Source organism: Amborella trichopoda, chromosome 7 (genome assembly GCF_054954075.1).
Source record: "Amborella trichopoda isolate Santa Cruz 75 chromosome 7, AtrichopodaSantaCruz75HAP2 v2.0, whole genome shotgun sequence".
Taxonomy (NCBI): Eukaryota; Viridiplantae; Streptophyta; class Magnoliopsida; order Amborellales; family Amborellaceae; genus Amborella; species Amborella trichopoda.
In genome coordinates, this window is record NC_142342.1 from 37,521,133 (window position 1) to 37,547,323 (window position 26,191).

The 26,191-nt window shown below is 34.1% G+C and overlaps 2 protein-coding genes across 3 annotated transcripts; both read right to left on the reverse strand.

Moving 5' to 3' along the window:
• Positions 1–678: 678 nt before the first annotated feature.
• Positions 679–8,011, reverse strand: LOC105421155 (protein DMR6-LIKE OXYGENASE 1-like). 2 transcript variants are annotated; one of them, XM_011627532.2, is made up of 4 exons: positions 7,703–8,011; positions 6,698–6,942; positions 2,794–3,115; positions 679–1,270 (listed from the first exon to the last, which is right to left on the reverse strand). In XM_011627532.2, exons 2-4 carry the CDS (start codon positions 6,937–6,939, stop codon positions 1,019–1,021), a joined length of 816 nt encoding a protein of 271 aa, XP_011625834.2. In that variant the 5' UTR covers positions 6,940–6,942; positions 7,703–8,011; the 3' UTR covers positions 679–1,018. The 2 variants fall into 2 exon arrangements, with proteins under 2 accessions (XP_011625834.2, XP_088729085.1); XM_088872959.1 differs by lacking the exon at positions 7,703–8,011 and having other exon boundaries at positions 6,698–7,091.
• Positions 8,012–14,570: 6,559 nt separating this feature from the next.
• Positions 14,571–16,976, reverse strand: LOC105421159 (protein DMR6-LIKE OXYGENASE 1-like). The gene is made up of 2 exons (XM_011627534.2): positions 16,631–16,976; positions 14,571–15,081 (listed from the first exon to the last, which is right to left on the reverse strand). Exons 1-2 carry the CDS (start codon positions 16,970–16,972, stop codon positions 14,830–14,832), a joined length of 594 nt encoding a protein of 197 aa, XP_011625836.1. The 5' UTR covers positions 16,973–16,976; the 3' UTR covers positions 14,571–14,829.
• Positions 16,977–26,191: the final 9,215 nt, after the last annotated feature.

The following is a 26,191-nucleotide window of genomic DNA, read 5'->3' on the forward strand; positions in this document are numbered from 1 at the left end:
GAAAACCCTCAATTTTTATCTAGATCTCCTTAAATCTCGTGTTAACTTCTCTTTCGAAACGATAATTAAAGATAATCTCTACTTATACTAAAGACCTATTTCCTAAACCAAAAGCAAATCATGCACCGACCTAACGTATCTCCCCGAGTTGGGAGTAGATCGACCTTGAGCTTATAGAACTCAAGTATTTTAGAGAACTTCTCGATAATTGGTGATAGATTGCCTCTGGGAAAGAAAAGTAGCCTATGAGAGAGATGAAACTCAGAGAGGGAAAACAAAGATAGATAAAGTCATTAGAAGAAATCAGAGAGTTCAAAGAACTTACTTCTTGGAAGAACATGCGAAACAATTATTTTTAACAGTGGATCTAATCTTATTATCTAGCGGACGTAGCCTAAAAGGTGAACCACGTAAAATCTCGGTATTAGTAAGTCATTTCTATTTTATTTGTTTTATTGCTTGATTTTTCAACTCATAAACACACGCACATCGTTTCTGGTATATTTTGTGTCCCGAAAATCTGGATTCTGCTGCGCACATCCCCATTCATGTCAGAGGACTTGACTCTGTGAGGCCAACAATTACGTATGAATTAAACGAAACAAAAATTAGAGGAACTTTAACAATCAACTTTAAAAATAAGGGGTTTTTACTAAGGGGTATAGAGCCGAGGAACTGAACAATAAAATTCGAGCCTACATAAGTAATTTTCTTATGATTATAATAAATTTAAGTTATATTTTCAACATATTGTTTTTCAGATCCTCTTTTACATATGCTATTGAGCAAATATATAACCAATTTCTATTAAATGATACTCTCAAATTGTTGTTGCAATCTTTATTTAGGCAAAGGCACACTACCATTGAAAACAGTTGTGTCCAGTACAGGACTTGAAACCCTTATTTTCACTAAATGCATTCACCATATGGAGCCAAGTAAGCTGTAGAATATTGACAACCATGTCACCAATTGCATCAAACTCATTGTGGTTCAGGATGCTAAGCCCTAGAAATTTTCACTCTGCACAATACTTGAAGTGGTCAAGGACTGTTTTCCCCTTGAGTTCCTGGCTAAAAAACCTGTCAAAGAACTCCCCAAATGTGTAACTCCTGTAAATTGCAGGGCTTTCTTTGCTCACTAATTCATTGGCAGGCCCAATTGATGCATCCAAAGAGGGACCATAAAATGTTGGTAATGAAATTCGAGAGGATGTAGAATTCGTAATTGCACGGTGTTCCACGCTTTTGAACCTGCCGTTGCTGATAACCTAAACCATTCACACCAACACATAAATCTCTGTATTTTTTTGTATGATAAGGCACATGATAGCATAGAACAGAAAGTGAAAGACTGCAAGAGAGATAGAAAACTAAAAAGAGCTAGTGATGATATTCAAGTCCCCAAACTCCTATGGGGGGGGGGATACTCCCCCAGCTAGGACACATATTTGGTGTGTTTTCTCAACATGAAGCTTTCGAATGAACTTAAGAAATTAGAATCACTGGATCAGTATTAAAACAAATAAAAAATAAAAGAAGTTCTCATACAGTCCAAAATTTGAATGCATTCCATATACTCAGTTCTACTGCATCGGTCAGATGACCTACTCGAGGATTTTTACGAGCTGAATTTTTGGGAACTACTTAAAAATATTAAGATAATTATTTACAAAGGAAAGAAAAAGTTTAAGTTTGAGTTTTCTAATATTTAGATCTCACCCTCTAAAAATCGGACGGTTTCTACTCAATCTTGAGATATAATCCTTTTCAGGATACTTAGGTCTCACCCTCTGTAAATTGGACAGTTTTTACTCAATCTTGATATATTATCCTTTTCAAGTGTTTATGGGGAGCAATTAAAAAAAAAATTTTGTTGAGGTTAATATATGTATTAAAAAGGTTATATCTCAAAAATTTGGGGTCCTAGGTGGGGTTTTATGTGAGGAAGTAAATGGACAGTATACTTTCGAGGGAGTAGAATATCATTTGGGATTTGAACAAAGGGAATGAATCTGCAATATGCTTTTGTGGGTGTGCAGAAAATCGTTTTGGAATATTCAATTGCCAAGTAAAAACTATACATAAAATCACATCACCACGACCCGTCCAATCGAATTAGTTGGAGTGTGTTGTTGTACCGCTCAAAGAAAATCAAAACCCAGAGCCGGAAGAACAGCATACCCCAACCGTCAATGGATGACATCTGACTCACGAGATGACATATATATTTTCCTACAATGGATTCCCATAAATTGTATCTGAACTCCTGAAAACATGGACTCATTAAGGGCCATTTTTCTATTTTGTGGAAATAAAGATGCTTTTCAAATTGGATCCATGAAACACATCGAGCCTTAATATAACAACTTCTTATTCAGCTTGACAGGGTGGCAGGGCACTATAACTTCACATCTTGAATTCCAGTTCTACCATAAGTAAGAAATTCATTTCTCATTAAATTACCCCCCAAAAATACCCAAAAACAATAGGTTATAGTTATTATACACAATGTGAGCCTAGTATTGACATATGTGAATACTTTGTAACTCCTTGTATAAAAATAGCACAATGTGATTAATCCATTTATAAAAACAATTAAAGACATTTAGTTAGTATAAATAACGTGAGCCTAGTATTGACATATGTGCAAACTTTGAAACTCCATGTTTAAAAATAGCGCGCTATGATTTGTAATATGGGCAGCATTGAATGTTTCATAAGAAGAGCCCAGTGATTATAAAGGTAAACTAGGCTGCATCATAAGAATAATGAGAAGAGCTCTGTATCGTACCTGCAATTGATCGGCTATATTAACCACAAAAGCATTTTTCTCCGGTTTCACGATGATCCATTTTCCATCTTTGAGCACTTGCAATCCTCCTACTTCATCTTGCAAAAGAACTGTAATGCCATTCGGATCGGAATGCCCTGGCAGCCCAAGTGTTAGGTTGGGATCTGGACATGGAGGATAGTAATTTATCAACTGTATTTGATTATGCTTGCCAAATTTCTCATTCAAATAACCAGAATCAAGCCCAAGTCCTTCAGATAATAGAGCCAAGAGCTTTAGTATCAATGCCCTGATCTCAAGAACATACTTGCTAGCTACCTCCCTACAAGAAGTGGTCTCCACTGTGTTAAATAAGCTTGAAAACAAAAAAAATAAAAAATATGTAGGGGGGATTTAGGGGGGAAACAAAGCCAATATCGATACTTTGTCCAAATGGAATTGGTCTTGGTTGATTCCCAGTCCAAATCGACGATTTCATATCTAGATAGCCGGGTTTCAAATATATATTGATTATGCGCCACAACCAAATGATGAAAACAAAGAAAAAAAAAAAAGAAAGTCTCTAGCAACTAGTTTGTCAGAATGTCACAAATATTAGTAAAACATAGTTATAGGGGCCCTTGAATGATAGTTAATACTGTCAGACTATTTGGTCTGAAACTAACATACCCAGCTCAATATTATTTTATTAGTTGTTCGGTACATATATTGTAACATATAATATTGAATAATTTTTTTTTATTTTTTAAACTTTGTTGTTTTGTGTTATTGATGGCTAAAAACACGTCATATATATAGGAAACTTGTCAAACCACGTAAATCTTTTCGTCACTATCTTTTCTCTCTTTGTACCGTTTTTCTTTCCTTCATGTTTCGAAAACCTTGGCTTTTATCCTTTATAATTTTCACCCTAAAGTAGAGGCCCAAATGCCCACTTACTTACCCTTCTTTAAATAAATAAGATAAAACAGGACCATATTCCGTATTACCAAAAAATTTCTAGCCATAAATATAAAGAAATGTATACAATGATACTTTTTACTTTTGATACAAAGATGTGAGATTTGAGATCAGGTAGTTGAGGGTAAGTCATTGTTTGGGCGCAAAGTCCAAAATAATATTTTTTGAGTGTTACGAGACATTTTCATCTCTTGAATTTCACATCCAATAATCGTGACCTCCTTGTATAAAAATTAAATGATCTCATAGTATACAAACCTTAAACATAATCATGGTCCAACCAATGCGGCAGGGGGATGCCGAGGGGGTGCATGACATTGTACCAAGCCACCTAGCCATGCTGGGTCTACTTACTTTCACCAGTGCCTAAGAACAGATTGGACGATGATGACACTTATAATCATACAGATTATAGTTAGGGAAAGTATAGAATGAGACCATTTATCTTTGATACAAGGTGGTCACATTAATTTTGACCTTTGGATGTGAAATTTGGTGGCCGCAGTTATTCCATTGACCAAGCTCCAACTTCAAAAGGAATTTTTTCGAATTTTGTAACACATCTAAGCTATCAAATTTCACATCGAACCGAAAATGATCTCATTGTATACAATCCTTGTTAGTTATATCATGATGGAGTTTACACCATCATACGGATCATAGTTATATTATGGCAAATACAAGCACACTATGCAACCTATAGCTTTCAAAACTACTAGGACCATCGGGCGGTCTTCACCTTTCTAGGACCATACACTAATTTGGACTTTTCTTTCTCTCTAGGACCACAGACAAATTTTTTTTTCCTCCCTCTTGGGTGAGACCATATTGTTGGGTCACATTTTAGCTATTGAATCTTGACCACTATTAGGGCTTATCTCTCTAGGGCGAGAGCATAGGATTGATTGACATCTTAGTGTATAATTTTGACTCGTGTTGAACAGGAATTTAGAAAAGGATGGAGTTTCAATTAGGCTGAAGCTTTATGAAAGTAAAATGAAGTCTCATCTCAAATCCTCATACATCTAGGCAACAAAAATCTCCATAATGGCTCTAAAATCAATTTCCAACACCGACATTCACATTTGAAATTCATAAAATAGCACAAATCCTGTGGATGTATATGCTTATTTTTTGGGACGAAATGGGTGGTCTAGAAAATTTTTTAATATAAATTATTTTTAGAACATGAAATCGTTTGTTTTTTTTCAACAACCGTAATGTTCAAGCTCAGAATATCTATGTAAAGGTTTTTCATTGCTGGAATTGTAATTTTCGATGCGTTATATGGTGAAGCTTTACTTATTTTCATTGGGCTGCACTACTACTAAACAATTTTCCCGTAGAAAAAATGTATTCCAAGTGCAAATTGTCCAGGGAAAACTATCGGAAAACCATAGATTACCCCCAAATCGAACTTTCTAGATATTCCTTAGTATTTTTAAATTTTTATACCACACTAATGATTTGAATTTATTTTGCACCACTCCTAGCACAAAGGGTGACTAATTTGGACCAAAATATCTTCTTTTTAGTCCCCGTTTCCCACTCCGACTCTCTCGAACCTGGTTTGACACAAAATTTGCCAAAACAACACAATTTCATTATAAATCGGTCTGACGTATTTTGTGCCAAACTAGTAGAATCTCAATATCCGAAGTCGGTCTGGCACATTTTCTGCAGGTCAAGAACATTGTCAAAAGCCAATCCAACACATTTTTGTGCCAAATGTGACCATTTTGAAGATTAAAATTCTGTCCGACATATTTTTGTGCCTAACTGGCACATATTGGGCATCAAACACAAATTAAAATAGGGGGTATTTTTGTCCTAAACGACCCTGCTTTAGAACTTAGCAGGGTAGTTGCCAAAATATAAAGTTCTGGGGTTTGGGAATGATTCAAAAAGTATTGGGGGATTACATGCTTAGAAAGTTGGGTCATAATTTTTCAAAAATTATAGGCACCTCCAAATTTTACTTTCAAGGCATCCCCTTGATACAATGCCGACACAGCATGTGTCGGATCAGCTTATGTTGAAATTAAGCTGGCCCAGCATAGGCCTAGAAAGAGAAAGAGGGAAACAAGGGTTAAACTTAAGAAATTATAGTTCAAAAGAAGTTACAATTTTTGCTTTAGATGGGCATAAAAAAGACAATGTTGGGATGAAAAGTGTGATATCAAAAGTTATTTTTTTTTGGGGTGGCGGCCTGGGTTACGGGGGATATCCCTGGAAATTCTAATTTGGTACATTTATCTAACGTCTCACTTTGGTATTTGATTTATTTTTTTTGAAATCCCTAGACATTCTAATTTGGTGGGAAACTATAATTTTCCCAATTACATAACATCTCATTTAGATATTTGATTTTCTTTTTATGAAAGTAACATAGAAAATATTTTTATAAGGTGCACGTTAGGGACCTATTGTGAAAGATTGTTCTAGCTCCCAATCGATCATTTCAACCTCCACATGTACCAATATATAAAATTTGACTCCTAAATATAGTATAACTGGTGCATATTATCTAGATTATCTAATTTTAAGAGTTTTTAGTATTTATAGTTATGCTCGATCTCTCTATTATTGAAACTTTAGATTTCATAGCGCTGCAGCCACAGTATGAAGGAATATAGGCATACATGACTTAGATTTGTTGATTTTATTAATAAATCAAAGAAAATATTAAAAAGCTATTCTTGAGAAAAACAACTCTTAATCACTCACAGCTGTAGGATGTAAAATAATTGAATTAGTAATCACCATTTAGCGTCGAAAAGTAGAAAAATATATAAAAATGCTATTTACTTTTAATACAAGGAGGTCACAACCATACTTCTCTGTCATAATCAACATCTAATTACTATTAGCAATTGTGATCTCCTTATAACAAGGATAAATGGTCTCGTAGTACACACTCTCTAACAAATTTAAACATAAATACCTGTAATTTTCTGGCATTTGGGGCCATGAGTCGATGTAATCCTCTAATGGATGGCATGGATGCCTCAAAAAATCTCTCCATAATTGAACCTTGCTTTTAAAGTTAAAACTTGTGCAAACTCTAACTTGTGTTTTGGGGTCCTCAGAGTAAAGCTTTGCTCTCTCTTCAATGGGCATCTCAAAAAACTCTGTGGCAACACCCAGCATGTCTTGAATAACATCTTCTGGAACCCCATGATTCATGATCTAGTCCAATACATTTAACAAGAAGAGCAATATTAACTAATTGTAGGGGAAGAGAGAATGATCAGGCAGGTGAACATATTGATGACCAGTGTTACAAATCACCGCCCCGGAATGGACCCGAGCCATGGGCCAGGTGTGGGTAACCTGGAACCAGTTAGGGTAACCGGTCCTAACCAAGCAGATCTGGGCCAGGCTAAAAAGGTTTAGACGTTTTTAGATAAATTTAAAAAATACTATAAATATTTGTAAATTTTAATCAAAATAAAATACAAAAAATAGTGAAAAATAGGTAGGGGTATTTTAAAAAAGAAAAAGTTTGCATAGAGCCGAGAATCTAAACAATCAAATTAACGCACAGCTCAAAAATTTCACTAGAAGAGGTCGTTTCGATGCCCAAATATAATCAACTTGATCATCCCGACATCAAGATGCATAGACATCAGGAAGAAAAAATGGATTTCAAGTATTAGAAATAAGGCATCTTACAATACATTTTTGGACCGTAGGTTTTATGGATTTCAAGATTTTGAAGAAAAAAGGGATGGATGAAGTTTAGGAAACCTGAGAGCATTTTTTTTTTTTTTATTAGACAAAAATTAAAGTATATTTCAGATAATTTCCCTTTTTTCGTTGGAGTTCCTCACTTGACCACCCTAAAAGGCCAAAACCAGCCACAATCATCTTCCGGTTCAAGGCAATCCATACCTTTTTGTTATGGAAGTAATGAGAGAGAAAGTGAGAGAGAGAGAGATGACCTGACCTGAAAAAATCCATAGTCTTCAGAGGCTTTAGTGATCTGCCAGATAATATTTTGTCAACCTAAACCATCAGAAACACGACTGAGATCGATTACAGGAATGGATTCAGAAAGGGATTCATAGGAAGAGAACATGGGTCGTTCTTCAAGAGGAAGGATATACTTTTCTGTCAAATATTTGGAGTTGACACCATTGCTTATGAGTTTCTCTAATCCTTTAGCAACCTCTGCCATGGCCGCTGATGAGAGACAAAATCTGCCCACTTTTCGCTAGACAGCATCCACTTTTGTAAGCAAACTCAAAAGTCTAGTACCTTTGTCTATTGTCTGCTATTCTATCATCACCGTCCATTTTAATTTAATTTAGTTTAAAATAGTTTTAATTTAAAAGTACTTTTTATCATATTTATTTAGTTATGTTTAAAACAAAACCTAAACCCCAAAATTCAGATAAATATTTTAAATCAAATAAAAAATAAAAAATAAAAATAATTTTTAGCCAATAAAAACAGCATTGTGAAATCTAAATTCAATTTTTCTCCCTCCATTTTCCTATAGTGTGCATCCCCTTTTACCTTTTTTGGCCATAGATATCTATATGGATATTATTTCCAAATAAGGCGAGATACATTGACACAAGGTGGGTTTGACCATTGTCTCCTTGTTCTACTGATGTGATAAGGACAAAGTTTTGGTGAGTCAACGGACTCATCAAAACAAGTATCTCCTCATTTATGACACATCCATCCTTGCTGTACCTCCTCACAATAGGTGATGCTGACTCACAAAATAATAATTTCAATATTATCTTATAATTTTGATATGTTATTAGAAATTCTGCTTCTTCATAGTTGGCAGTAACTCTCTATAGTTATTTTTATATTTATTTAGTTATTGGTAGGGTTTATATACGTTTAAACAAATTATCCATTATAGCAATTATGTATTTTTTTTTCATTTTTTTTTATACTGGTTGTTCTATTTAAAATGGGAAAGTATCTTCGTACCTCCCATTTTTATGTTTTATATCTCGGTCGATCAAAGTTTTCAAAGCATATCTTGGGCTATAAAAATTCTAAGTTTTATATCTTTTAACCCCCTATGCTAAGTTTTTCCCTTTCAAATATAAAAAATATAAAAAAGACATATCCTTTCTAAACAAATATAAAAAAGACATATCCTTTCTAAACATCATCATTTCCCTTTTTACGTAATTCTCCTAAATCTGTCTCTCTCAACCTTTTTTCCCACTCTCTCTCCCCTTTCCCGTGTCGCTCACTCTCTCTCCCTCCTAAGAGAGACAAATAGGGTGAATGTTAAAGAGAGAGAAATTTGGGGAGAATATATCACATAAAGAGATGAAGGGTTTAGAATGCGCATATCTTTTTTTTATTTGTTAGTGCTTAAAAAATAGTGAAAAGTGGGTAAGGTTAATCAAGGGGTTAGAAAATATATTTTGAATCATTCGGTCTATTAAAATATGGAAACAACAAAATAGAGGGAACGATGGGATTTTTCCTTTAAAAATTTTTTCTACTAAATTTTAAATGACAAATGGAAGAGCGTTAGCATCATAATAATGGATGTTACATATTCATTAGAATATTTTTTGCATAGATGGGGAAAACCTACAAATGATCCTATGTGAAGAGAACATGCAAGACTAAGCCTACAAAACACCCTTTGTGGAGAGCACAGACACGGTTTTGGTGAGCCACCGGCTTACCAAAATAGGTGTGTGTCCTTATGCATTAGGCATCCATGTTAATAATGAATGTCGAAAAATATAATTTCACTATATCAAAACGGAGGGTGGAAAAACATATTAAAAACCATACTTTTTTATTTTCAAAACTAAAATTTTCTATATACGTAAACCACAATAGTTGAGATTATCAAATCTTAAATGTTTCAGAACGATATTTTAAGAGTGATTGTTGGGTTATTTGGACCGTGTAGTATGTGGGACCTAGAGTCCCAAATATCATGATGCCACCCAAGATCGTGTACATAGAAGGCTAAATGTGAAGTAGACAAATACAACTACAAATCGAGTGCAAGAAATAAAACAATAATAAAAAACTATACCACCACAACACATGATTTACGTGGTTAACCCCATCAGGTTATATTCACAGTTTTGGCAAGTAGAAATCTAATATTACAATGACGATTACCATTTTTGTTACAAAATATATACATATTTCTAAACATCAATAAGAACCACATTGATCTTCCCTTTTAAACAAGCTCTCCCGACCGAGTAACACAATTGATCAATATCTACTTCTCCTACCGCTATGCTGCTACCGAAAAGAGCAACTTGAAAGCAATTGAGAGACTTTCTCTCTTTTTTTCTCTCTCTCTTGGAGACTTATCTCCATATTGAAGATTCGTTCCCATAACCCCTAGGAGGTGACCCTCAAAAGGATGAGTATTATGTCTTCCTTTGGTCCTCTTTTATAACGATCGCTTGGGCTTTATTTTGTTCCCCAAAGAAGCCCCCGTTTTCTTTTCTCAAATTACTCCCAACTTTTTGAATAAAATATAGGTATGGTGACTTTGACTATCAACAAATCTAACAATCTCCACCTTGATCGTAAAAATCACCAAATTCAGCTTGCTGACTTTCATTGAATAGATTTCTTAATTTCTTATCACTTGCTTCTATTGTGGAATTTACTAATACACTTGGCATCCTTATTTCTCCACCTCAAACCATGTATCCAACAAACTTCACTATTCATATTTTTCTTAATAAAAGTCTTAGCCCCGTACACACCTTGTCCTCTAATACCAATTGTAAGGTTACCAGGACCCCTAGCTTGCGAAATCGAGAATCTCAAATACCGGGATCCTACCCAAGATCGTGCACATAGATGGCAAAACCCAAGAGGATCTCATATTTACCGGTGAGTCGACTGAGTCAAAAACAAATTTTCCTTTAAAGAATGTCGATCCGAATTGGATCGCATCAAAAATTGTCGAGACACAAAGCCTCATTCACACATTGTTTTTCCAAAATCATGTATATCAAATTAGGACTATTCTTTTTTTTTTTCTTTATTTTTAAGACAACACTCGTTACGAGATGGTCAATTAAGCTTTAAGTCACTTACTTGATAGGGCACTTTTATACCTTGCATCTTATTAACTTTCATTATTCCCTCACGTTGGACTAACTCTTGGAGGAGTGTGCATATCAGGAGTGTCCATCCAATTAACTTTCATTATTCCCTAATGCTAAAATAGATGCCTTTTATTCAAATGACGGTGGAGGAGTGTGCATATCTGCAGCAGTTGTGATGTCGAGTCTCGATTGCGAAGTATGGGAACGATAGGCATGAGCCATTTTCTCCACTAAACAGATAGTTGCCAAATATGTGAGATGAATGGTTGGTAGGGGAAATGAGACTTCCTTTTCCCATTTTAAATAGCTCGGAGATAAGCCATTGAAAAGTATGGCTATGAAGAAAAAAAACCCTCCAATTGATCATCTCGACATCGAGATGTACGATAAGAAGAAGAAAAAAGAAAGATTTTGAGTACCAAAAATATTGCATTTTACAACACTTTTACCAGACCGTTCATTTTCAAGATTTTCATATGTTTATAGATCTACTTGATTTTACCCATTTTTTAAGTTTAAAATTTTATATTTAAAGATAAAAATAGATTTGAAATAATCTAAAGAATTTTTTACACCAAAAATACATGTTATCATAAAATTTGGAGGTGCGCCTTAATTGGATTGTTTAAGTTTGCAACCTTATACAAACCCCCAAAATAAAATTAAATTTGAGCCATTAGATTTCAACATTGTGAAATCTCCTATAATGGAAAGGTGCTTGCATACCCTTCAACCCGTCCATGATATTTTTGTTTGTTTTTTTTTCTTTCTCCCTCTATTTTCTTATATTTTGCATTCACTTTACCCTTTTTGTTCACCGATGTCCATAGTGATATGATGCAGAAGCGGGTATAAGTACTCCTAGGAGAAAATAAAACTGGAACCACAACAATAATCATAATAATAATAAGTTGATAGAATATACTGTAACAATCCTAAAAGTTCAAAAAAAAAAAAAAAAAAAAAAAAAAAAAACGGGGGAAAATGGTGCTTTTAATAGGTGATGGTCTGATTGAGTATGATGGTCCTTGGGGACCATCACTATTTTCAAAACTTTTACTTTGGTTTAACTTTTGCTTTGCCTGCTTTTGCCTCCTGCTGCTTGCAGCTGGCAACGTCCTTTAGCGGACGTGGTTTTCGTACGATAAAAGCAGACTTTTAACGCGACACCTCAGGTATGAGGTAGAGCGTAATAAAACAATATAATAATACGTTATAAGAATTTAAATAGGGGATGTGCGCACTCCCACCCTAAAACAAAATTTTGAGATCTCTCTCTCTGGTCGAAACACAGTGAACTTCTCTCTCGAACCGAATTTTTTTATCGGAAGCTCCCTCTCAAATAATTGTGGGTAAGTGATATCGTCTTTCTGAAAAATAGTCTGTTTTTAATAAATAGTGATATTTCCGTCCAGGATCTTTATTTTATAAGTTTTGTGTGTAAGTGACCCCATTGTCTCGAAAAATAATCCATTCTTTTTAAAAATGAAATGAAATAATTATTTCTGCTTATTATCATGAATTTTAGGCGCGATAAATTTTATGCGCACGTGACCCCATTATCTTGAAAAATAATCTTTTTAATAAAAATTGTGATATTTTATCTATGTTAGAAATTTTGAATGCTGTAAATTAGGAAAATAAAATTATTTATTTTTCTTGTCTATTGTTAGAAATAAATGTGATATTTCTGCTTTTAGTAAAATTGTGATATTTCTGTGCAAATGACTGCCTTATTATTTAAAAAAATTGACATTTTTGTAATTGATTATAGTATTGTTGTGAAATGTTAATTTGTGAATTGATATTCCATAAATTGTGATAATTCTGTATTCTTGAATTTTTATAAGAGTTTTTCTATACATATTAAATTGGCAATTATGCTAGAATGCCTTTACAAACTGCTACCATTCTAAATTTGAGCCCAAAATATTTGATTGGTTATTTTTGAAATGTTATAGAGAGTGACTGTTGTTAATGGTTTAAGTGAAATTCATATTAATGGTTTCAGTGATATGTTGAGTACATGATATTGCTGCTTTCGAATGTTTAAAGAGATTTAGAAATAATTTAAGTATGCAAGTGGACTCACCCGGTTCGCCGGTGAGGTATAAGTGGACCCTATCTGGGACGCCGGTAGGGATTAAGTGGACTCATCCGGTAAGCCGGTGAGGTATAAGTGGACCTGCAGGGATTAAGTGGACCTATCTGGGACGCCGATAGGGATTAAGTGAACCCATCAAGACGCTGATGGGGTATATAGGTGACCTACTTGGGACGCCAGTAGGGTATTTTGTGAAATCCTTTGAATTATGTACTGTCGTTAAAAGTGTTATAAGCATTTTAATTACTCGGATTATACTTAAATTATGCATTTATTGAAAGTGAAACTGTTGATGCATTTCTGTTAATAGATCTCATTTTGAAAAATATTGATGTCTTTCAATCATGATTATTTTTAGGATTATGATGATCACTTACTGAGTAGCCAAACTCATCAAACTATGGTAAAAAAAAATTTCAGGATAACTACGGATTCATTTTGAGTGCTAGTCAAGATCAACCTTGGAAGATACTGTTGTTGTGCTAGCTTTCTTTATTTACTATGTAAGACCTCGCCACTGTAAATTTGTCCTATCAATAGATGTATATATGTTTTGTCCGTCACATCTCAGGAATAATAGTATTGTAAATTCTTGGGATGTGACATCTACCATCTCCCAATTTTTGCAAGGGAATTCACCCCAAAATGAAGAGACATCTCCCACCAAATGAACTTTGAACAAACCAAATAATTAAAGAAATAAAAGAACGACAAAAGATCTCCCTCTCTTCCATGTTTTTCTTTCCCACCCTATTTTCTCACTATTTATCTCCCTATTTTTTTCTCTTTCCACGTGTTTCTCTCTAATCTCCTAACTTTTAACTCCCTTTTATTTATCTCTCTTTCTATCCTATCGAAAACCCTCAATTTTTATCTAGATCTCCTTAAATCTCGTGTTAACTTCTCTTTCGAAACGATAATTAAAGATAATCTCTACTTATACTAAAGACCTATTTCCTAAACCAAAAGCAAATCATGCACCGACCTAACGTATCTCCCCGATTTGGGAGTAGATCGACCTTGAGCTTATAGAACTCAAGTATTTTAGAGAACTTCTTGATAATTGGTGATAGAATGCCTCTGGGAAAGAGAAGTAGCCTATGAGAGAAAGATGAACCTCAGAGAGGGAAAAAAAAGATAGATAAAGTCATTAGAAGAAATCAGAGAGTTCTAAGAACTTACTTCTTGGAAGAACATGCGAAACATTATTTTTAACAGTGGATCTGATCTTATTATCCAGCGGACGTAGCCTAAAAGGTGAACCACGTAAAATCTCGATATTAGTAAGTCATTTCTATTTTATTTGTTTTATTGCTTGATTTTTCAACTCATAAACATACGCACATCGTTTCTGGTATATTTTGTGTCCCGAAAATCTGGATTCTGCTGCGCACATCCCCATTCATGCCAGAGGACTTGACTCTGTGAGGCCAACAGTTACGTATGAATCAAATGAAACAAAAATTAGAGGAACTTTAACAATCAACTTTAAAAATAAGGGGTTTTTACAAAGGGGTATAGAGCCGAGGAACTGAACAATAAAATTCGAGCCTACATAAGTAATTTTCTTATGATTATAATAAATTTAAGTTATATTTTCAACATATTGTTTTTCAGATCCTCTTTTACATATGCTATTTAGCAAATATATAACCAATTTCTATTAAATGATACTCTCAAATTGTTGTTGCAATCTCTATTCTACCTTCCAACATTATATATTTAGGTAAAGGCACACTACCATTGAAAACAGTTGTGTCCAGTACAGGACTTGAAACCCTCATTTTAACAAAATGCATTCACCATATGGAGCCAAGTAAGCTGTAGAATAATGACAACCATGTCACCAATTGCATCAAACTCATTGTGGTTCAGGATGCTAAGCCCTAGAAATTTTCACTCTGCACAATACTTGAAGTGGTCAAGGACTGTTTTCCCCTTGAGTTCCTGGCTAAAAAACCTGTCAAAGAACTCCCCAAATGTGTAACTCCTGTAAATTGCAGGGCTTTCTTTGCTCACTAATTCATTGGCAGGCCCAATTGATGCATCCAAAGAGGGACCATAAAATGTTGGCAATGAAATTCGAGAGGATGTAGAATTCGTAATTGCACGGTGTTCCACGCTTTTGAACCTCCCGTTGCTGATAACCTAAACCATTCACACCAACACATAAATCTCTCTATTTTTTTGTATGATAAGGCACATGATAGCATAGAACAGAAAGTGAAAGACTGTAAGAGAGATAGAAAACTAAAAAGAGCTAGTGATGATATTCAAGTCCCCAAACTCCTATGGGGGGGGGGAATAAATTAGTAATGTACATCTACTCCCTCAGCTAGGACACATATTTGGTGTGTTTTCTCAACATGAAGCTTTAGAATGAACTTAAGAAATTAGATTAACTGGATCAGTATTAAAACAAATAAAAAATAAAAGAAGTTCTCAAACAGTCCAAAATTTGAATGCATTCTATATACTCAGTTCTACTGCATCGGTCAGATGACCTACTCGAGGATTTTTACGAGCTGAATTTTTGGGAACTACTTCAAAATATTAAGATAATTATTTACAAAGGAAGAAAAAAGTTTAAGTTTGAGTTTTCTAATATTTAGATCTTACCCTCTAAAAATCGGACGGTTTCTACTCAATCTTGAGATATAATCCTTTTCAGGATACTTAGGTCTCACCCTCTGTAAACTGGACAGTTTTTACTCAATCTTGATATATTATCCTTTTCAAGTGTTTAGGGGGTGCAATTAAAAAAAAATTTTTGTTGAGGTTAATATATGTATTAAAGACGTTATATCTCAAAACTTTGGGGTCCTAGGTGGGGTTTTATCTGAGGAAATAAATGGACAGTATACTTCCGAGGGAGTAGAATATCATTTGGGATTTGAGCAAAGGGAATGAATCTGCAATATGCTTTTGTGGGTGTGCAGAAAATCTTTTTGGAATATTCAATTGCCAAGTAAAAACTATACATAAAATCACATCACCACGACCCTCATATGTCCAATCGAAATAGTTGGAGTGTGTTGTTGTACCGCTAAAAGAAAATCAAAACCCAGAGCCGGAAGAACAGCATACCCCAACCGTCAAGGATTGACATCTGACTGTCGAGATGACATATTTATTTTCCTACAATGGACTCCCATAAATTGTATCTGAACTCCTAAAAACATGGACTCATTAAGGGCCATTTTTCTATTTTGTGGAAATAAAGATGCTTTTCAAATTGGATCCATGAAACACATCGAACCTTATTACAACAACTTCTTATTCAGCTTGACAAGGTGGCTGGGCACTATAACTTGACATCTTGAATTCCAATTCTACCATAAGTAAGAAATTCATTTCTCATTAAATTACCCCCCAAAAATACCCAAAAACAATAGGTCATAGTTATTATAAACAATGTGAGCCTAGCACTGACATATGTGAATACTTTGTAGCTCCTTGTATAAAAATAGCACAATGTGATTAATCCATTTATAATAACAATTAAAAACATTTGGTTAGTACAAATAACGTGAGCCTTGTATTGACATATGTGAAAACTTTGAAACTCCATGTTTAAAAATAGCGCGATATGATTTGAAATATGGGCTGCATTGAAAGTTTCATAAGAAGAGCCCAGTGATTATAACGGTAAACTAGGCTGCATCATAAGAATAATGAGAAGTGCTTTGTATCGTACCGGCAATTGATCGGCTATATTAACCACAAAAGCATTTTTCTCCGGTTTCACGATGATCCATTTTCCATCTTTGAGCACTTGCAATCCTCCTACTTCATCTTGCAAAAGAATTGTAATGCCATTCCGATCGGAATGCCCTGGCAGCCCAAGTGTTAGGTTGGGATCAGGACATGGAGGATAGTAATTTATCAACTGTATTTGATTATGCTTGCCAAATTTCTCATTCAAATAACCAGAATCAAGTCCAAGTCCTTCAGATAATAAAGCCAAGAGCTTTAGTATCAATGCCTTGATCTCAAGAACATACTTGCTAGCTACCTCCCTACAAGAAGAGGTCTCCATTGTGTTAGGTAAGCTTGAAAACAAAAAAAAAAAAAAAAATATGAGAGGCGGTTTTAGGGGGGATACCAGACCAATATCAATACTTTGTCCAAATGTCTTTGGTCTTGGCTGATTCCCAGTCCAAATCGATGATTTCATATCTGGATAGCCGGGTTTCAAGTATATGTTGATTATGTGCCTCAACCAAATGATGAAAACAAAGAAAAAAAGAAAAGAACCTTCAATTGCTATCTCTCTTAAGTTGGGTATAGAAAGTCTCTAGCAACTTGGTTGTCCGAATGTCACACCTATTAATAAAACATAGTTATAGGGGCCCTTGAATGATAATTAATACTGTCATCTGAAACTAACATACCCAGCTCAATATTATTTTATTAGTTGTTTTGTACATACATTGTAACATATAATATTTAATAATTTTTTTTTATTTTTTAAACTTTTTTGTTTTGTGTTATTTATGGCTAAAAACACGTGATATTCGGAAAATTTATTTTGAATAAAATAAAGATAACTTTTAAAAAAGTTAAACTTATATGTGAAATTCCATATATGTTTTTCATATAATTTTATAAGAGACATTGTCAAAGAATAGATAATCTATTATCAAGATTTACTTTATTGAAATAGTAAATTATTAGTGATAAAGATTTGATCCCAACAAGCCTAGAATTCTACTCGATAAAACCCATCACTAGAATAGATGGAAGCATGCCTTTCGTTTTATAATAGAAGCAGAATTTCGAAGGAAAAAATGGTGTTTAACCAGAAAGAAAAAGGACAATTTCATATAGACCCCACAAAAATTCAATTTCGTAACAACCCCTCTCCCATTTTTATTATCGTGCGGTGTTAATTTTTGAAAGTATATATCATTCCATCCCCTCCTCATTTCCTCCCCTTACTTTGTTTTCTTTATCGCAATAACTACCCCAAACAAAATAAGCTATTTTTTCCAATCACCTCTCTCTTTAGAAAAATATTAGGAAAACATTGTGGAAAGGGTGATGCATATTTTGTCACTTTTATTGATGATTTTTAAAGAAAAACATGTGTTTCGTAGCTGAAAAAGACATCAGACGCCGTTGATTATTCAAAAAAATTTAAGGCATTGGGAGAAAATCATAAAGGTAAGAACATCAAGTGTCTAAGAACCGATAATGAGGGGGATCTTTATCTTAGTGAATTAAATAATTTTTATAGTGAGCATGGTATTGCTAGGAGGTTGACAGATCGTGAAACACCTCAACAAACTGGTATTGTAGATAAGATTAATCGTACCACTATAGAGCGTGCTAGGTGTATATTAAGTGTTGTCGGGTTAGAGTAGTGTTCTGAGCAGAAGCAGTTAGTACAGCTTGTTTCCTAATTATGATGTCTCACAGCTCTGTTATTAGCTACAAGAACTAGAAGTGGTTTGGACAGGTAAACCTGTTGATTATTCTTTCCTTCATGTTTTTAGGTGTGCTGCATATTAATTTATTCTAAAGGAGAAAAGAACTAAGTTTGATGCAAAAATCCAAAATGTGTGTTTTTATTAGCTCTTTTGATGGTACGAAAGGTTATAGCTGGTGGGATCCTACTAACTACAAGATTATAGTAAGCCGAGATGTTATCTTTAATGAAAATTCCATGCAGAAAAACAAAAGATAAGCCAGAAGCAAAAATTATTCAAATGGAATGCACCCATGAGAACCAGTGAGATATTGGTCAAGACTAAAAGCCTGAAATTATCCAAGTGCTTGAAAAATATTTAGGTAGTGTTGAATTGAAAAGATCTGATAGACTTAAGAAGACTTATATGGGGCTCAATGACTAGGCCTTGTCTTACGCTTACCTAACAGAGGAGGGGGAATCATGTTCTTATCGTGAAGTATGTGAGGTCGATGAAGCTTGTCAATAGAGGGCATCCATGGAAGAACTGATAGAAGGCCTATAGATAAATAAGACACAGACCTCGTCGAATTATGAGATGAACGAAAGGCAGTTGGTAGGAGGGGGGTCTTCAAGAAAAATAACACTTCTGATGATACTATTGAAATGTATAGAGCTCGATTGGTTTTGAAAGACTATGCTCAAATATCAGGTATTGTTTTTTATGAGATTTTTTCTCTTGTTGTGTACATGTCCACTATTAGAGTTGTTTGAGTGATGATTACTATTTTTTATTTTAAGTTGAAACAATTATATGTGAAAAGTGCTTTTTTTAATGATGACTTAAAATAATAAATTTATATGACCCAACCTGAAGGCTTTATTAAGGAAGGTAAAGAGAATTTGTTTGTAGGCTCAGGAAATTTTTGTATGGGTCGAAACAGACGTCGAGATGTTGGTACAAATGATTTGACACTTTCATATTGAGCTTCAATTTTTATAGATGTGAAGCCGTCCATTGTACATATTTTCGTAGATGTAGCGATGGAAACGTTACTACCTTGTTATTATATGTCGATGACAAGTTTATTGCATAACCAAACAAAGAGAATATTGCAACACTTAAAGCTCAGTTGACTAGAGTATATGAGATAAATGATTTGAGAGTCATTAATTGAATTCCTAGGATGCATGTAATAAAGGCCGGAAAAACAAGAAATTTGGTTCTCCAGAAGAGTTATGTGGAGAGGGTTTTGTAGGGTTTCAATATGCAAAATGCTAAACAAGTTAGTACCTCATTCCTATGCCTATGAATTTGCCATTGAAACATTGTCCTAGCACTGAAGCAGAGACAACACGGAGGTCTCATGTACCAAATACATCAGTTGTAGGGAGGCACATCTTTGTTATCACTGGCATCATATTTGATATAACACAAGCAGTGGGAGTTGTGAGCAGATATAAGGTAAATATTGGTCCTTATCACTAGACTGTTGTGAAGTGGATCCATCGGTATTTGAAGAGAATTTGCAATGCTAGTAGTTGTTGCAATAGAAAGGATTTGAAAGTCATCGTTTGTGTTGATGCAGATTTTGTAGTGAACTTGGATATACCAGAAATGGTTTTTCTTTGGGAGGTGGTGCGGTTAGTTGCAATCTATGGTGACTTTGTTTTCCACAGTGGCTGAATATATGTTATTTACTTATGCATCCAAAGAAGCAATTTGGCTAAAGATTTTACCTGGTGAATTTCGATTTGTGCAAAAAATTTACCGCTTCATTACGAAAACCAGAGTGCCTTGTTTCTAGCAAGGAATTCAATCTTCTATGAAGTGACTAAATATATTGATGTTCAATATCACATTATCCATGATGTAGTACAACATGAAAGAATTTTATTGCAAAAAAGTCATAGTGATGAAAATTCAACGGATATATTAACTATGCCCATTAGAAAGGGGAAGTTCATTTGGTGCAGGACTTCCTTGGAGTTTGTGGTTACCTGATGATTAGTAACCGGTGGGCAACAGTTTTTAGACATGTTAAGTCAAAATATTAACATGTCTTCAAGCGAGAGAATGTTAATAACATGAATACATGTTTTCTATTTCAGGAAACTTCATTTTTTTTTATAATTACTTACATTTCTTATATATATAGTAATCCTATTTTTTAGGATTTGAAATCATGTGGATATGGGAAAGAGGGTACCCATGGGAAGAGAGAAACCTTTCCTAACTCCTATAACATAGGCAGAGAGAAGACCGGTCACATGGTTGCATATGAGTTTCCTCTTTAAAAAAGTTATGTTTAGTAGAGAGAAAACAATGCAAGGAAAAGTTTAGCGAAATGGTTAGTTTTCTTTAGCCTTTGGGTTGGTGTTCTAGAGAGAGAAGAGTTATGTTTCAGGGCTTGAGAGAGCATGTAACCCTTGTATTCTCCATACCTGCATAATATTTTTCTGATTAACGAAAGAGAACTTTGATATCCTGTATATATAAGAGACTTGCCAAACCACGTAACTCTTTTTGTCACTATCTTTTCTCTCTTTGTAATGTATTTCATTCCATCATGTTTCGAAAACCTTGGTTTTTATCCTCTATAATTTTCACCCTAAAGTAGAGGCCAATATGCCCACTTACTTACCCTTCTTTAAATAAATAAAAATAAAACATGACCATATTCCGTATGACCAAACAATTTGTAGCCTTAAATATAAAGAAATGTATACAATGATACTATTTACTTTTGATACAAAGATGTGAGATTTGAGATCATGTATTTGAGGGTATATCATTGTTTGGGCACAAAGTCCAAAATAATATATTTTGAGTGTTATGACACAATTTCATCTCTTGAATTTCATATCCAAAAATAGTGACCTCCTTGTATAAAAAATAAATAATCTCACAGTATACAAACCTTAAACATAATCAGGGTCCAACCAATACGGTAGGGAGATGCCGAGGGGGTGGATGACATTGTACAAAGCCACCTAGCCATGCTAGGTCTACTTACTTTCATCAACACCAAAGAACTGATTGGACGGTGATGACACTTATAATCAAGGATTTTCCATGATCATAAAAATTATAATTTGGGAAAGTATAGAATGAGACCATTTATCTTTGATACAAGGTGGTCACATTAATCTTGACCATTGGATGTGAAATTGGGTGGCTGCAATTATTCCAATGACCAAGCTCCAACTTCAAAAGGAATTTTTTCGAATTTTGTAACACATCAATTTCACATCGAACCATAAATGACCTCATTGTATACAATCCATGTTAGTTATATCATGATGGAGTTTACACCATCATACATATCATAGTTATATTATGTCAAATACAAGCACACTATGCAACCTATAGCTTTCAAAACTACTAGGACCATTGGGCAATCTTCACCTCTTTAGGACCATACACTAATTTGGACTTTTCTATCTCTCTAGGACCACAGACAAATTTTTTTTTCCTCTCTCTAGGACGAGACCATATTGTTGGGCCACATTTTAGCCATCGAATCTTGACCACTATTAGGGCTTATCTCTCTAGGGCGAGAGCATTGGATTGATTGACATCTTAGCTGTCAAATTTTGATCCGAGCTGAACGGGAATTTAGAAAAGGATGAAGTTTCAATAAGGCTTAAGCTTTATGAAAGTAAAATAAAGTCTCATCTCAAATCCTCATACATCTAGGCAACAAAAATCTTCATAATGGCTCTAAAATCAATTTCCAACACCGACATTCAAATTTGAAATTCATAAAATAGCACAAATCGTGTGGATGTATATGCTTATTTTTGGGACGAAATGGATGGTCTAGATAATTTTTTAATATACACTATTTTTAGAACTTGAAATCGTTTTTTTTTTTTTTTCCACAACTGTAATGTTCAAGCTCAGATTATCTATGTAAAGGTTTGTCAATGCTTGAATTGTAATTTTCGATGAGTTATATGGTAAAGCTTTACTTATTTTCATAGGGCTGCACTACTATTAAAATATTTAATTGTTGAAAAAAAGTATTCCAAGTGCAAATTTTCAAGGGAAAACTATAGAAAAAACCATAGATACCCCCAAATCGAACTTTCTAGATATTCCCTAGAACTTTTTATTTTTGCACTACTCCAGCACAAAGGGTGACTTTTTTGGACCAAAATATCTTCGTTTTAATCCACGTTTTCCACTCAACCTCTCTCTAACCTGGTTTGACACAAAATGTGCCAAAACGACACAATTCTAATATAAATCAGTCTGACGTATTTTGTGCCAGACTAGTGGAATCTCAATATCCGAAGCTGGTCTGGCACATTTCTGTAGGACCAGCACATTGTCAAAAGCAAATCGAACACATTTTTGTGCCAAAAATGGCCATTTTGAAGATAAAAATTCAGACCGACATATTTTTGCGCATAACTGGCACATATTGGGCATCAAACATGGATTAAAATATGGGGTATTTTTGTCCTAAATGACCCTGCTTTATGATTTAGCGGGGTAGTTGAAAAAATAAAAATTTTGGAGTTAGGGAATGATTCAAAAAGTATTGGGGGATTACATGCTTAGAAAGTAGGGTCAAAATTTTTCAAAAATAATAGGCACCTCCAAATTTTACTTTCGAGGCATCCCCTGATACAATTCCGACACAACATGTGTCGGATCAGCTTATGTTGAAATTATGCTGGCCAAGAGTAGGCCTAGAAAGTGAAAGCAGGAAACAAGGGTTAAACTGTGGATATTATAGTCCAAAAGAAGTAACAATTTTTGCTTTAGATGGGCATAAAAAAGACAAAGTTTGGATTAATAGTGTGATATCAAAAGTTTTTTTTTTTTTGGGGTGGCGGGGTTTGCTACGGGGGATATCCCAAGAAATTCTAATTTGGTAGATTATCTAACATCTCACTTAGGTATTTGATTTATTTTTATTAATATCCCTTGAAATTCTAATTTGGTGGGTAACTATAATTTTCCCAATTATATAACATCCCATTTAGGTGTTTGATTTTATTTTTATGAAAGTAACATGGAAAATATTTTTATAAGGTGCACAATAGGGACCTATTGTGAAAGATTGTTCTAGCTCCAAGTCGATCATTTCAACCTCCACATGTACCAATACAAAAAGTTTGACTTCTAAAACTAGTATATCTGGTGCATATTATCTAGATTATCTAATTTTAAGAGTTTTTAGTATTTATAGATATGCTCGATCTCCCTATTGTTGAAACATTAGATTTCATAGTGCTACAGCCACAGTATGAAGGAATATATGCATACATGACTTAGATTTGTTGATCTTATTAATAAATCAAAGAAAATATTAAAAAGTTATTTTTAAGAAATACTACTCTTAATCACTCACAGCTGTAGGATGTAAAATAATTGAATTTGTAATCACCATTTAGTGTCGAAAATTAGAAAAATATATAAAAATGCTATTTACTTTTATAACAAGGAGGTCACAACCATACTTCTCTTTCATAATCAACATCTAATTACTATTAGCAATTGTGATCTCTTTGTAACAAAGATAAATGGTCTCATAGTACACATTCTCTGACAAATTTAAACATAAATACCTGTAATTTTCTGGCTTTATGGGCTATGAGTCGATGTAATCCTCTAATGGATGGCATGGATGCCTCAGAAAATCTCTCCATAACTGAACCTTGCTTTTAAAGTTCAAACTTGTGCAAACTCTAACTTGTGTTTTGGGGTCCTCAGAGTAAAGCTTTGCACTCTCTTATATGGGCTTCTCAAAAAACTATGTGGCAACACCTAGCATGTCTTTAATAACATTTTTTGGAACGCCATTGTTAATGATCTAGTCCAATACATTTAACAAGAAGAGCAATATTTACTAATTATATGGGAAAGAGAGAACGATCAAGCAGGTGAACATATTGATGATCAGTGTTACAAATCACCACCCGGGAATTGACCCGAGCCATGGCCGGGTGTGGGTAACCTAGAACCAGTCTTGGTAACCGGTCCTAACCAAGCAGATATTAGCCAGGCTAAAAAGGGTTAAACAATTTTAGATAAACTCAAAAAATACGATAAATATGTTTAAATTTTAATTAAAACAAAATACAAAAAATTGTGAAAAATAGGTACAGGTATTTTAGAAAAGAAAAAGTTTACATAGAGTTGAGGCTCTTAACAATCAAATTAGCGTACAACTCAAAAATTTCACTAGAAGAGTTTATTTTGCTGCTCAAATATAATCAAATTGATCATCCCGACATCAAGATGCATAGACATTAGGAAAAAAAACTGAATTTAAAGTTTTAGAAATAGGGCATCTTATAATGCATTTTTTGGACCGTCAATTTTATGGATTTCAAGATTTTGAAGAAAAAAGGGATGGATGAAGGTCGTGAAATTTGAGCGTATTTTTTTTTTTTTTATTAGACAAAAACTAAAGTATATTTCAGATAATTTCACTTTTTTCTTGAGTTCCTCACTTGACCACCCTAAACGCCCAAAATCAGCCACAATCAGCAGCCGGTTCTAGGCAATCCGAACCTTTTTGTTATGGAAGAAATGAGAGAGAGAGAGAGAGAGAGAGAGAGAGAGAGAGAGAGATGACCTGACCTGAAAAAATCCATTGTCTTAAGAGGCTTTAGAGATCTGCCGGATAATATTTTGTCGACCTAAACCATCAGAAACACAACTGAGATCGATTACAGGAATGGATTCAGAAAGGGATTCATCGGAAGAGAACTTGAGTCGTTCTTCAAAAGGAAGGATGCACTTTTCTGTCAAATATTTGGAGTTGTCACCACTGCTTATGAGTTTCTCTAATCCGTTAGCAACCTCTACCATGGCCGCTGATGAGAGACAAAATCAGCCCACTTTTCGCTGTACAGCATCCACTTTTGTGAGCAAACTCAATAGTTTAATAGCTTTGTCTATTATCTCCTATTCTATCATCACCATCCATTTAAATGTAATTTCCTTTTTATTTAAAAAAAAAATTATCATATTTATTTAATTATGTTTAAAAAAAACAGAAACCCCAAAATTCAAATAAATATTTAAAATGAAATAAAAAATAAAATATAAACTTAATTTTTAGCCAATAGAAACAGCATTGTGAAATCTAAATTTAAATTTTCTACCTCCATATTCTTATAGTGTGCATTCCCTTTTACCTTTTTTGCCCATAGATATCTATAGTGATATTATTTCCAAATAAGGCGAGATACCTTGACACAAGATGGCTTTGACCATAGCCTCCTATTTCTACTCATGTGATAGGGACAAAGTTTTGGTGAGTCAACGGACTCATCAAAACATGTGTCTCCTCATTTATGAGACATCCATCCTTGTTGTACCTCCTCACAACAGGTGATGTTGACTCACTAAATATGCTTTTTATAAGACTGAAAGAAAGTAATAATTTGCATAGTATTTTATTATTTTGAAATGTTATTAGCAATTTTGCTTCTTCATAGTTGGTAGTAATTCTCTAAAGTTATTTTTATATTTATTTAGTTATCGGTAGGCTTTATATATGTTTAAACAAATTATCCATCATAGCAATTATGCATTGGTTTTTCATTTTTTTTATCCTGGTTGTTCTATTTAAAATGGGAAAGTATCTTCGTACCTCCCAATTTTAGGTTTTATATCTCAGTCGATCGAAGTTTTCAAAACATATCTTGGGTTATAAAAATTATAAGTTTTATATCTTTTAACCCCCTAAGCTAAGTTTACCCCATTCAAACTTATTTTTTTGCCCCAAACAAATATAAGAAAGATATAGCCTTTCTAAACATCATCATTTCCCTTTTCCCGTAATTTTCTTCTAAATCTGTCACTCTCTACCTGTTTTCCCA